Raw genomic sequence first — 14,340 nt, forward strand, 5'->3', positions numbered from 1 at the left:
AAATTATAAACAGTAAATTTAACTGACATTCCAGTCGTTCATGCTCTATGAATGCTCACTTATCTGTTTGTAAGGAGCTCACAGAGATGACGGGACCACATAGGAACACTAGTAGTAATAACAACAACAATAATAAATAAAATATGACTCTCTCATAGTACTTTTCAGAAGCAGATTTGAAGAGTTTTCACCGTGGAAGTCATTATGGTTGTCCTGGCTTTGCAGATGTCAAATATGAGGCTCAGAGGAGTGCAGTGATTTGGCCAGGATCTCACAGGCCAGACCTCATTGGGGATTTTGAGCTAGCAGAGGCCAAATCTGTCTGGGTGCCAGTGCCAGGACACTAGCCCTGAAATAGAGGAAGGAAGGGAAGAGATCTGCTTTTGCTATGTCTAACACCTCTGTGTTGGTGTTACTTTGTGAGTATGAAGCTGATGTTTAAAACGGTACCATGGGGAATTCGACAGGGGCAAAAATCTATGAGAAATGTAGTTAAATTCTACAGTGCTTGCTTTCAGGTCTCAAGGTCCTGGGATGAAAATTGAGGCGCACAGCAGTATCAGGTTAATGGGAAGAGTTAGATTACTCAAAACCAGATCCACCATGATTTGCATATTCACAGGGGAATATACATATACTTTCAAGGCAAAACTTGAAAAATGCCCTAGTCCACAATGACCTGGAGTAGTTATGAACTTTCCCCAGGAAATATCAAATCTGGAATACTATTTATTTAATATAGAATAAGTAAAAATAATTCCTTCAAGCTGAAGAGCTGCTTGAACCCACATCCTTGACGAGGATGTTTCCTTTACAGCAGTTTACATAAAAGCAATGCCAGGCCTTGCTTTGTCTGCCTTTTCTCCTGCAAGTGTGCGTAACATCCAGCTAAAATCGCTAAGCAACAGCATACTTTTGACTGGTGTTTTTCTTTTTAGTCTATTAAAGATGACAAAAATAATTAAAAAAAATTTCAGCCGATGTGCTCAGGTTGCCATGTTTTCCTGATGTAAAAGCCAAGCATCATAACAAAAGTTTTTGTGTGCTGTTTGCAATACACTGCAGTGCTTTAGGGGGGGGGCATGAAGGGCAGCCTGACCATTAATTGCCATAAACCTTAGCACTGACTCTGGGAAAAAGGTGCAACTAAGGAGATTACTTCAGGGTGTTTTATAGAGACAAAAATGTGTTTTACCAGCATGTAGTTTATTTTTATTATCAGAAGAGGAGTTATTCTTATTAAAGCTTTCATACTGATATGCTTACAGCACCCTCAATTCCTAGAGGTGCTTGCAAAGGCAGTATTTGTGTGCCTTGGGGGTTTCCTTTCTGTGGAAATTTGAGCCATCTCTTTGCCAGGCTCAATAGCTGAGAGCTGGAAATTCAACGTGCAAGTCCAAGCTGAGCAGCAGATCAGTCCTGTTCTTGTCCAGTGATGGTTTTTCATGCATCTGCCACCAACTCCAGCTTGCCCTCCTTAATCCCTTCAAAGGTCCAGCATGGCTCCCAGCTGACTTGAACATTTTCCTTTTTATCTCCTGGCTTTACAAAAACCTGTTTATTTATCAGCTGGTACACTTGAGAGTCTCCTCTGTACTTTGTACTGACAATGGTGGAAAATTCATGTATCATTTCTCCTTAGATTGTTCCAATGAATAGGAATAATGATAATTGTTGTCATCTCAAGAAAATTTCCATCCAGCTTCTCAAAGTCCTGTTTCTATTTTCTACCTAGCCTGCTGTCTCCAGCCTGACCTTTTTATTCGCCGTTGAAACAATATCCCCTCTGATGCAGACCTGCACGTCTCCAGCAGGACACATTCAGCCTTGCCTAAGTATCAAGTCGAAAGAGTCCAACACCATAGTCAAAATACTCAGACTCCCTACTCCTAGCCAAGTGTCACAAAAATTGAATTGCAAAGTCAGAGTCCTCACTAGCTTTCCTCCGATCCCAGAAATCCTGTCCTCTTGGATGCAGGGTCTGGTAGGAGCATGCCTTTCACCGAATGCAGTAATAGTGGCTGTCGTCTTCATGCACCAGGAGAGGGACTTGAAATCAGACCCAGGAACACACTTGGCATTTCACATATGAGTTTATGTGCTGTTTCATTCGAATCCTTAATTCTTAGAAGTCCAGGGGAAAGTTTAATTCCTGGTTTAATCCAGTGCCAACATAGTGGATTTGTACTGGTGTATTTGCCTCTGCTCATCTTTCTTTTCTCTCTATCTGGATCTATTGAAGCCTTCCTTATCATGAGGACACCAGAGGTGGTGTAAAGCTGCTCAGGGTGGGTGTCAGGAAGGACGAGCCACTTGTCATGCTAGGGACACTTCCCAGCTACTGTTTTGCCAGCCACAATTACGCCTTTATGCTTTGATCTCTCTGGGACTCCAGATCTTATTAGTGCCTAATCTTTTTTTTCCCCAGCCATGCTGGCATGGTGCTAAGAAACTGGAGTTTCCAGAAATGTGTCACTCAAAGCTTAGGATCATAAAAGACATCTGTGTGTGTGCTTCAAAGCCACAATGAATAAAAAGAGAGTGCTTATGGAACAGAAGTTATATTTTTCTTGCATGACAAAAGCATTATTTTCAGAATGCATTTGTAGCCTCTTTCTTTCTGTAAAAGGTGGCTGTAGGAGGACGTGGAGATTGGTGACATCTCAAAGGGTGGGAAGAAATTACCACTTGATGTAAAATGAAGTGGCAGATGACTAAAGAGTAGAGGGGGAGAGATGATAACTGGTATTCAGATGGACAGGAGGGTTTTCAGCAACAGTCTGCACCATTCTGACTGTATGGTCATCTCCATTTTCTTCCTCTCAACATCAAGGTACTCAGCCTTCACTGCCAAGGTGTAAAAGCAGACCGTAAACATTGCCACAGAACTCATTGTCCAACACATGCAACATGCCTGTGTGCTGCTTGCTTTTGTTTGCGTTGAAAGCACTGGCAGATGTGGTGTATAGTTTGTTAGGTCCAGAGGTTTTCCAGTTTCTTTGTGTCTGTAAGTGCATAGTACTCTGGTCTTCTAGCCCTCAGTGAGGGTTCTTGAGGGCTAAATAAACATGTGCTGTAGTTGTTTCAATGGATATAATGACATTAAAATACTATGAGAGTTGTTCTGGCCCATTATGCCACTATGAGAGACTGAAGAAAGGGAAGAAAGAGCTCAGGTGGAGTAGTCAAACCTGGATGGAAAAATAATCCAAGCCTTTTTGAGAAGGAACTGCTCAGGCTTTGGAATCTACAGCATAGAAAGGACATGCTGTTAATCTGAAAATGCAGTGATTTTTCTAGCCCTGATAAGATGCATATCTGGAAAGATGGCAGGAAAACACAATAATACAGTTCAGAGTATTGAGGTGTCGCAGCAAATTAAATTCATTCCATCTCCAAAAGCAATTTAGCTTGATACAGATTCTGAGGAACTAAGATGCATGTTCGTTGTAGCATGTTATTTGTTAATGGTGGTGTTTAATGTGACCTCAATGGTAATTACAGCACTCTTTGTCCATGTAAATAACTAACTTATGGGTAGTCATACTAATGCTACCATGAATAGTCCAACCGTGTCTTTATTTTTAATTCATAGATCACTTTTCTTTTGGAAAATAAAATATCTTCTGGCAAAGCTATGTATCGATATTAACAATCATAAGAATTATTGATCTGCTCATGCTTTAAACACAGATTTTTTTATTTTTTTTAAATAAATTATTACATTATCATAGTGTCCCACTCAACCTCAGTATTTAGTAGTAAAATGAGCCTTTACCATGGCAAAAAGTACACTTAAGCTCTCTGCTAGTTGCTTGTATTTATCATCCAACAGAGCATTGCCTATTGTTCCTTGTACTTTATTGGTGCAAAGTGATGCAGCTGCATTATGTTTTAAGGTAGCTAATTTACAGCGCTATTTATCCAAAGACTAAAAGCATATGTAACTACAGCCGAAGAAACCGTTGTAGGTATGTGTAATTGGTAAGTGAATAGGCAGGCAGATATTAGAATATATGTGCAAGATCTAGGCTTTTGTATTTAGAAATGGAAATTGCAGGCAAAAATGATTGTGCTCACTGAATCAAGCTCAAAAAAATGACCTTTGGTATTTTTATTAATGGTATTTTAATTCCCTTTATTTGATTTAATTCAGACAAATACCTTTCATTTAATCCATTTTTTATTTCATTGCAATGTCTTGGTTCTATTTCTATATTTTTCCTTTTAGCTGATTCTGGTTTATATCTTCTAATTATTTTTCTGCTGCTCCAAAGCAAATGTTCTTTTTGGAGTTTTGATTTTCAACAGCAGATGGATATTTTTTGCTCTGTACTTCAAGAGGAACTTTTGCATTTTTTTAACATGAATTAAGAATGATATTAGATAAATGCCTATGTATTACATTTGTAATTCAAAACATAAAAAATATATTTGGCAACCATAAATAACAGCTCAAAATACTCTGAATTTCTGGATACTCAAGTGCCAGAATATAATTATGGTTTGGCACAGAGCAACGGTACAGAATAGAAACCCAGTAGCTCTCCTGTCTCCCCCTCACAGGACTTGAGGGGCCCTGATGCAAATATTTGCAGGAGAGAAGTCTGTAATCTTGATTTAACCCATATTTAACCTCTGTTCAGCAATGTCCCAGAAGTATTCAACTATGACAGATACCATCTGAGCTTTCCTTGGTGTATCTTTGAGTAGGAGAAATGGCTTTGGTTATAGCTGATGGCACCTGTCTCAGAATAATAGAGAACTAATTACTGCAGGTTGCCTAATTAATTTTTCTAATTTTCTGGAACTCCAGAAAAAGTGATAGATTAGTCTAAAGAAGAGGGAAGAACAAGCCAGAATTTTGAGTGCTGTGAAGAAGAACCTGATATAGGATCTGTGGCTCTCTCTGACCAACACTGAGATAGCGAGGAGAAGGGAAGCTTTTACATGGAAAGAGCAAATATTCTCCCCTTTCCTCAGCTCTCAAAGATAACCACACACTTAGGTGAAAAACCTAATCACAGCTTTTCATTCTCTTGTCATTATTCAGGTCTTGTTCTTTCATATTGTAATCAGGTAGAAAACTTGCCACAAAACCATGAGCTGTTTGGTAACTGGTTGCTGATATTCCAGTGAAGAAACGTAGAGACAGACCTCCCTAGTAATTACATCTTTCATGCTTGTTGCAGTTTTGTTCATAAACTACCTTTTTATATATACTTTAAAAAAAGAGAGATTATTGTTTTCTTCTGGTTCATGTTTTGGCTTGGAAATCTTTAGGGTTTGCTCACACTACATCTAGGGGATTGGCTTGTCGGTAGAAGGGTTTTCCAGACTGAGCATACGGTTATCAGCTAAATAATTCATTCCATGGGCTGTGGTGTTATGAATCATACCACTCCTGTGAGTTATTTGAAGGCTGTGTCAGGAACACGTGAAATCAGCTTTGCCGAGAGAGCTGAGGGTAGCTGAAAAGATGGTGGTAACTGGACTGTAGCAAGTGCAAAATGCTCAAAGTGGCATATCGAGTGTGGAATTAAGTCCTGCACCTGAAAAGTGAAATTTTATCCTTTGTATGCACTTCAGATGAGCTGCACGAGAAAAAGTGCTGTCATCAGTGAACTGCTTTGCTCTAGAGGTTATGTTTTCAGCGGATTCAGGTGGCAGAACTAATTAAGAATTAACTCCGCCGGCCAGTGTCCCACATTGCTTCAGGCACCTGCCATGCAGCTAAATCAGAGCACTTCAGTAGAGAAAATAAAGTAGCTGTGCAAACAAAAATGAATTATTGCAGAAAATATATTATTCTTTCTCTGTGTGCACCCTGCCTCACTTCCTCGGTGAGTGTGGTGTGTGCCTTGGCTTCTGGCTTATTCGTATTCCTGGCTTCTTAGATACTGTTTCTTGACTTTTCAGTTGCACATTTATGGATTGTCTCTCCATCATTATGTTATGGCCTTTCTTTAATAACATCTTCAGTGAAAGGCCATTAAATTAAAAAACCACAATATGCCTTCCTTAATTTATTAAAGAACACCACTCGTTTTAATAATTAGTCTTTCAACAAAGTAACACGTAACTATAGCATATGTGATCTCTCTCTCATTCTTCTGAACCAGCATCTCATTTGTCATCAAACCTACCACTGTGCACCTGAAAGTATTCAGTGGAACAAAACTTTTGCAGAGAATTTGAGTCCCTGCCGATGTTAGCAGTCATTCCTGTCATTCTTTAGCTGCAAACTGCTTACCAGAGTATTTATATGTTGCAGTCACATTAGGTGGATTAGCTTTAAACTCTTGGACTGCCAAGAGATTTTAAAGAATTAGATGTCATGCCTTGACATGTATGTTGACAGACGTTTTACAGATGCATCAGCTGGGAAGTTGCAACCTGCAGTTGTATGCCTGAAACTTAAAAAAAATGTTCTAAAAAAGTAGTTAGTTCTTTCCAAACTACATGGTGTTTGTTCATAATGTCTCTGCTGACCTCGCCCTGATGATGAACCTCTTTTTATATGGTGTTAGACAATCTTCTCTATTCTAACAAAAATGGTATCACTGACAACTAGAAATAAATCAGCACAAAAAAATCCTTCCCTATGCCACTCCCTTTCCCTCTTCTCACTGCCCAGTACCATGTAGGACCTGTAAAAAATTTGACTTCTGTTGACAAGGACGTGGGAGCATTTGGGTTAGTGTACACTGAAACCAGGAACCTATTTACGCTCGCAATGAACACTGCTCTGCCTCGTGGCTCCAAAGACAGTGTTTTAAGTTTCTGTCCTGCCATAAACTTCTTGCGTGAAAGTCACTTAAGGCTAAAGCCACAAAAATTTTAGAATGCTTTATTCATGTCTCAGCTGTCAGGGCAATCTCATGAAATGTCAGTTTCACTGCCTTTCCCTTTCCCCTTGTGTCCTCATTGCCTTCTTGCTTCTGAGGATTTGCTGTAAAGCAAGTCACAGAGCTGATCTGGTTTGAGTATCTTCCTCTGGCAGGGAGGAGGGGAGCATAATGTCAGCAGCTCTGAAAAATTTATTGCTATGTATTTTGTTTTTTCTTTCCAAATAAATAAATATGCCATGTAAAAAGGAGTGGCTGATCTGTAATAGAAAGCGTGCAAAACTGTAAGTTTGAGTGTGAAAAAGATGCTTCACACACCTGTGGAAGGACTGATAACTGGACAGACTATGGGCCTTTTTTCTAAAACACTTCAGATGCTGACTAGAATTTTCTGATTGCCAGCTACTTGAGAGAATTAGTAATAAAACTCCTTTCATAGTAACAGCCAGCCTCAAAGTTTTGTAGTGCAATTTCTTTTGCACAGTTAAATTATTTTTTGTCTCTGTGTTTACTCTTTCTGCTGCTAGTGCTGGGCTGCAGATGCACATTTTTTACTTGCATAGTCTCAAGAATATTTTTTGGCTTATTTAAAACTAGGCTGGTTTTAAGATACAGGCAAACATACAAAGAGAAATGATCCTGTCTAGGAAGGAGGAGCTGTCGGATAATCTGGGAGTAGTTTTTCTCTATTGCTATAATGTCCTTTCTTCAAGGAGAACTTCTCATGATTTTGTTTGGATATCTGTGCAATCTGGCACAAAAATGGAAGGATTAGCAAACTGATGTGTTACGGCAAAGTATTAAAATTGTTCCTTCTCTATAGGGACCGACACAGGTCAATGCTGAATCTATTTCAAAAAGTCAATGTAGTTTCCATGCTTGTGTGGTTTTGGTTTTCTCAGAGATAAAGTTGTTTCTTTGTTGTTCTAAGCTGCAGAACCTATTATCCGTGATTTAACAGTAAGAAACTTCAAGGCACAACTCAACTGGAAAAGAACTAAAACCATGGCACAGTCTTTACTTTTTATCTTATGTAGCCAGTCCTGTCATCATCTAGAAAAGATCAGCCCCGTCACCCTGCTCTCACCTGGGGTACTAATGAGCAGGAAGATATCTGAGACTCATGGCTCATCACCTTCTGGGAAAGTGGATGAACCATGAGAGGTGTCCAAGGGACATGCAGACATAGCTTCTCTCTCCCAGACTAAACAGCCTGTCACCAAGTTTTGGGAAACAAAAGGAGTCCCAGAAAGTGTTCTTTGCCACTAAGAAGAGATGGGCATGAAGAATTCATATTATAACCTCACTACTGAAAGAGAATAAAAGCGAAAGAAAGGAGTGGAATACTTCTGGGCTTGGAGAACAAGTTACTGCCACCCACAGCCTTCAAGGCAGTTAAGAAGCCTCACTCCTCTTCCACATCAGTGTTTGACTGCTCCTTTGCAATACTGGCTCCTCATGGCTAGATAGTTTTTGTTTAACAGTGACTAATGGCAGAACCACAGAGAGAGGCAATAAAATTCACTGATTACCAAGCACAGTCTGGGATATTGACCGATCTCAGTTTAAAAGCAGATTCTGCTGCAGATCATTTTTGTGATTTTGGGCAAATCAGTGTCAAATATTTTCAGCTCAGGTTTCCCATTATGAAACAGGAAGAATTTTATTTGTTCATATTTAAGGAGTGGTTGGCAGCTCCAAATGTCTGGAGATTTCTTTCCGATTCTGGTGAAGAAACACTCTTCTAGTACTGCGAATCTTAAGAGCACTCTCAGTTAATTTCAGTTTAATTAATGTTAAGTGTGGTTTCTTGTTCTTTTATTAAAACTATGTTTTGTCACAATAGCTAGACATTATTACTGGATTTATAAAGACAAGTTTCAAGACTGAATCTGTGAAGATAAGTGGACACACTTAGAGATTCAGTCCTTTTTGTCAGAGAAAATGTTTCTGGCTATTAATACCACATGAAGAACACCCAGGGCAAGTACAACGACCCATGCATTACGTGATAAAAACCGAAGCAACTGTAAGACAGGTGTGGAAAAGAAATCACTATGAATGAGTAGAAATTAAAGCATTGAGCTGATTGCACACTTGACAGCTTTCACCACAAGCTACTGACTGCAGTTCAGGCTTACCTGATAATGATCAGAGGAATGAAATACACCAGGAAAGCCACCACTGTCATGTAGGGTATCCAGTACGAGTCATCAGGCCAAAGAGCCCAGCACTGTACTTCCCCATTGGAGAGCTGCCTTTTCCCAAAAATAATCAGAGTCGGTATGGAGAACAGGAAAGAAAGGCTCCAGGCCACTCCAATCAGAACTTTGGCCTGTTTTTCTGTACAACAGAATCAAATAGATGGTGTTAATGGAGATGCTGGTGCAACTGACCCCTAGTAGTAGTACTGATAGAAAGGCAGGGAGATGGAGGAAACCAGGTGAAGAAAGGTTATTTTGGGCTGCCGCCAGCTGATGCTGATAAGACGGCAAAGGAAAATGAGGATTTCATCTCTTTCTTATAGCAAGAAGTCATGTAGATATGGGCTTATATTTTACATGTATTTAATGATGCTAACGGTCCACTGAATCTGAAAGGCTATGAGAAGGGCATTGGTCAGGGTCAGCAAGTCAGAAACATGAGATGTAAATGGTTCCTCTGTGCCACCAAGACATCATGAATAAATGCAAAGGACTGCAGGCCTGCCCTACTGTGCGCTCTTACCCTGACACAGCAAAGCAGTGATCAGTAGGAGGACAGAAAACAAAGAGCCCTTGTGCTACAGATGAGAGAGGAAGACTGAGACTGGGGAGGGTTACTTAAAACATAAACTAGGTTGGAGCATACTGGAGGTAGTGGCTGGGGAGTTGTCCTGCTTGGAATGGAAATTAAACATTTTGAAAGAGAAAATGCCTCAGTTTAGAATTGGAAAAAAAAACAACTACACAACCGGTTGCAACTTTATTGCCGCAAAGAAATGTGGTCGTGGAGAGCCCAGGCATCTCCTGCACTTCTCTGCATCATGGCAGGGACCAAACTCCGCTCCTGTTGGTGGGCACGTGCCCAAGCCATGCCAAGGGTGGACTGCTAACCACGAGATAGGGCAGATGATGCTCAGGTGCTCAGCCCTGTTTTATTGGTCGCAACAGACATCAACTAGGAGATCCTGCTGGACCTCATGGTGAAGATCATGAGCCGAAGGATCCCAAAAAACTTGGCAAGTTTGGGCTACTGCCTCCTCTTGACTTCTGGCCTCTTCCGCTGCCAAGTAGGGAAGTCTGGTGGGAAACCAAGTGATGCCTGGTGGCACCCATGGGATTTTGTAAAATTCAATAGGTTGGAGCAAACAGCCCCAAGGCTTTTGTTTCCACAAATCTGCATGTTCTGGCTAAAATCCAGGTAGCTCTAGCCAAAAAGTGTGGGGGAAAAGGGCTGATCTGAGTATCAGTGATTCTCAGAGGCAGTTATTCCTCCTGAGTCAGACTGAGAGAGGAACAGATGGGAACAGGTTTTTTTGATCTGGGAAGTTTTGGTGTCGATATTCTTTATTGTCCTACAAAATACCCAAGGTTGTATGCGAAACAGAAAAATCACTTTAAATTATGCATATCAAGAAGAACATCTTTCCTCCTTGAAGCTCAAAGAACAATATGAAAGCATGTGGGAGAGACGTTCAAAAAGTAATTTTTTGCTTTTTAAAACATCAGTTCCAAATATTCACTTATCCTGCTCATCCTAAAATGCTACCCACGTTCAGCAAAATATGGTCTTGCTAATCTAGGGCTTAAGGAAACTCTGATGATATCTATGTAACTGAGATGTTAGATTAAATCTATTAATATTGTCCAGGCAAAGGAGATCTGTGAAGTTTCCCAAAGCAAAATAGAATAAACTTAGCAAAAGGAATATTAAGAGTAGGTTTCCCAAAATATTCCCTGACAGAAAGGGCTTTTCAATTGTGAGCTAGCTACTTAAACTACATACATACAAGCCTCAGTGGGGCCCACGTGTATATTTCTAAGGGGTAAAGATCATACCTGGATAATATACTTAATTTTTTGCACCGTGTAGCAACACTTTAATTTGGGCAATTTGGGTTGGGCAAGAGTAGTATTTTATCGTTGTGTTTTAAAAAACATTACCTACAATCTTGTTTTTAAATGTCCCTTGTGTTTGGTAGAATATGGCCTTGCTAGTCTAAATGGCTTTACAGGGCACTGATAATATCTAGGTGAGTGCATTTTTGTTCTATCAAACTAATGTTAGTTGGATGCCTCACAAACAAGTTTTTTTATGTTTTGTTTGTTTGGGTTTTTTTTAAATGCTCTGATATACTCTAAATGTCCTGGTGGACAGCAGGATGACCATGAGCCAGCACTGTGCCCTTGTGGCCAAGAAGGCCAATGGCATCCTGGGGTGTATCAGGAGGGGGGTGGTTAGTAGGTCAAGAGAGGTTCTCCTCCCCCTCTACTCTGCCCTGGTGAGACCGCATTTGGAATATTGTGTCCAGTTCTGGGCCCCTCAGTTCAAGAAGGACAGGGAACTGCTGGAGAGAGTCCAGCGTAGGGCTACAAAGATGATCAAGGGAGTGGAGCATCTCCCTTATGAGGAACGGCTGAGGGAGCTGGGTCTCTTTAGTTTGCAGAAGAGGAGACTGAGGGGAGACCTCATTCATGTTTATAAATATTTAAAGGGTGAGTGTCACGAGGATGGAGCCAGGCTCTTCTCGGTGACAAACAATGATAGGACAAGAGGTAACGGACACAAGCTGGAACACAGGAGGTTCCACTTAAATTTGAGAAGAAACTTCTTCTCAGTGAGGGTGACAGAGCACTGGAACAGGCTGCCCAGAGAGGTTGTGGAGTCTCCTTCTCTGGAGACATTCAAAACCTGCCTGGACGCCTTCCTGTGCAACCTCATCTAGGTGTTCCTGCTCCGGCAGGGGGATTGGACTAGATGATCTTTTGAGGTCCCTTCCAATCCCTAACGTTCTGTGATTCTGTGATTCTGTGAAATCACATAACTAGAGCTATATCAACTATAAATGGAATCAAATAAATAACAGCTTTTAAAATATTCTATTTAACCTATTCAGCAGTTTTTAATGTTTGGGGTTCGGTTTTCTTGGCTTTTGTTTTTTTTTAAAAATGCTCTGATATACTCTAAATGTCGGCAAATCATATAACTAGACCTACATCAATAATAAATGGAATCAAAAAGGTAACAACTTTTGAAACATGATATTCTATTCACCCAGCCTCAGTATTTTCCTTTAATGACAGTATTGCTCTTTAAATGGAGAGTTTTTCATACTGGGATTGTTAAGACTAACACCCAGAGTTGAGAGGCAATCTCAGTCGTAAGCTCTGGCATTGACCCTCCTAAAGGACATTTTCATGTCACCATCCCCTTAGCTCTGCTTCTGCCATCCATGTGCTGTGGCAGTGGCTTTGTGCACATCTGCCTGCTCCCAGCAACATGTGACAGGAAGGCACCTCTTGAGAGGAACTTTGCTCCTTGCTACCTTGATTGTGCTATGCAATCCTTTTGTAAAGCGAGTGCCATTTTAAAATCAGATTTTAAATCTGGAGAGGCAGCGAGCTGTTCCAGAATCTCATTAATCTGATGGACCTTAGCATGTTTTGCAGCCCAAAGCCATGCAAGGGACAGCTTACACCTATTTGGGATTTTTCTTTTACTTAAGCAGTTCTGTGTTCGTATGTTGTCTAGTTTGTATACTGCTTGCATATATATTTTCAATATGGTGAAATATTTATAAAATGCCTTCTGCTATAAATTCACAGTTTCTTTTCTTTTCAACTTTCATTTTTTGATTGTATTTTAATGACCACTTTGGTTGTTGAATCAGGTGCCTTATACAGTAGCAGTGGGAGGATTAGAATGTATAATTCTTCCACATCCTGCAATTTCTGTGGTCATTTATGTATTTGCAAAGTAAGTATAAATTATTTAACTGTTGAAGTTTGTTTTCTTAGAAGCCATCCAAAGTACAGTGCATTGTAAATGCTTTTTAACAGCACAATTTAAAAGAATGTTTGACAGTTTCAGAGCAAAATACTTGATTTTTTTTTTCCAAAATTTTATTTCAAGGCTACATGGACAGATAATTTGTAAAATCAGTAGACAGAAAAAATTATTTTGTTTTTTGATTGAAGCATTTTGGGTGATGAGTGTTTCATTTTGGAAAGAAATTTGCCACAGGTTGACTCAAAACTTTTTTTAATGTTTCTCAGTGTCATCACCAACGACAAAGTTTTGTCAATGTCTTTGTTCTCTGTCTGCAAAATAGCTAAGAGAGCATTAAAAAAGCCCCTCTCCACAACACCTCTGCTAGGAATAGCTGGGTGCAAAAGGTGGATATTTCCTATAAAAAAAGGCTTTTATAAAGATTAGAGGTGCTTTGGTGGGGTTTTTTTCCCAACTTCAAAGTGATTTGCAAAGATTAACCACCAAATTCTTTACTAAGCCCAAGCAATAATTTAGCAAGTGCTGTTTTTTCTGTACCACGTATGACAGCGAAATGTCAGTCTCACAGCTCACCCTGCTTGGGTGGCAGCTGGTGCTTCAGGTGGTTTATGAGCCCTCCCAAACCTGGCTCAACATCAGCAGGAGCTGCAGAGTGCTCCGTTAGTCCCAAAGCCTGCTGAGAAAACCTTGTTATCAATCCCCAAAATCTGAAAAAGTTGGTCTGCATGCTAGGGAGTGTGAGGCTGAATTTCACAAGGTATTTGAAGTTTTCAGACCTTAACATCTGCCAAAGGTGCACCGCTGCCTGGGCTGTGACTAATTCATAGGTTTTTAGGACCAGAAAGGACCATTAATCAGACCCCCTGAATAGAGCAGGCTGTCAAAAGCCATTACTACTTCAAAATAAGGATGATATTTGTGTCTGATTAAAATGCATCTTCCAGACCTCATGGCTCTTGTAACTGTTCCCCTTCCTCCCCGCCTGCTATTTCTGTTTATACACTCAGTGGAACATACTTACTGTTCCATTTTAGGCTCTGTAGGAAAGAAATCATGTGCAAATTGTGCTGCTAAGCAGCCAGGATATATTTGAGTGTCATAAAAATTTCAAATAGGAGAAATTACAAGAAACAACAGATATCCAAGCTTATATGCCGTAGCTTTTGAAGTTCTCTTATCCAACTAAACTACTGTATGAGTTCTCAGTACTGGAGTCTCTATCCAAGTTATTTTTTAGTGTGAATAAATAGACAATATAGCTGTTGCGGCCCCTAGAGTCAGTATAGTTCTACAAGGGATAGTTTTTGACCATAATAACCTTCTCAGAAGGCTGGAAGATAATGAAAACCTCTGTACTTTTTAAAATGCCATTTCATTCTTTGCTAACACAATGCTTATAGAAACTGCTGAGGGATAAATGCAGCCTAATAAGCCTCGGCACCAGAGCTCCTTTGCCATTTGGAAAACTGTAACAAAGTTCAAAAGTTGCTACAGCAGGAAA

The 14,340-nt window shown here is 40.1% G+C and overlaps 1 protein-coding gene across 1 annotated transcript in view; it reads right to left on the reverse strand.

The window, feature by feature from the left end:
• NPSR1 (neuropeptide S receptor 1) overlaps window positions 1-14,340 on the reverse strand; it is a gene marked incomplete at its 5' end in the record, with an annotated part of 19,566 nt that overhangs the window by 4,571 nt on the left and 655 nt on the right. The window contains one exon of the mRNA XM_010183640.1: window positions 8,990-9,191. Within this exon, the coding sequence (XP_010181942.1) occupies window positions 8,990-9,191 (202 nt within the window). The remainder of the gene's footprint in view (window positions 1-8,989; window positions 9,192-14,340) is intronic.

The sequence above is a fragment of the Mesitornis unicolor genome, unplaced genomic scaffold (genome assembly GCF_000695765.1).
Source record: "Mesitornis unicolor isolate BGI_N332 unplaced genomic scaffold, ASM69576v1 scaffold3414, whole genome shotgun sequence".
Classification (NCBI taxonomy): Eukaryota; Metazoa; Chordata; class Aves; order Mesitornithiformes; family Mesitornithidae; genus Mesitornis; species Mesitornis unicolor.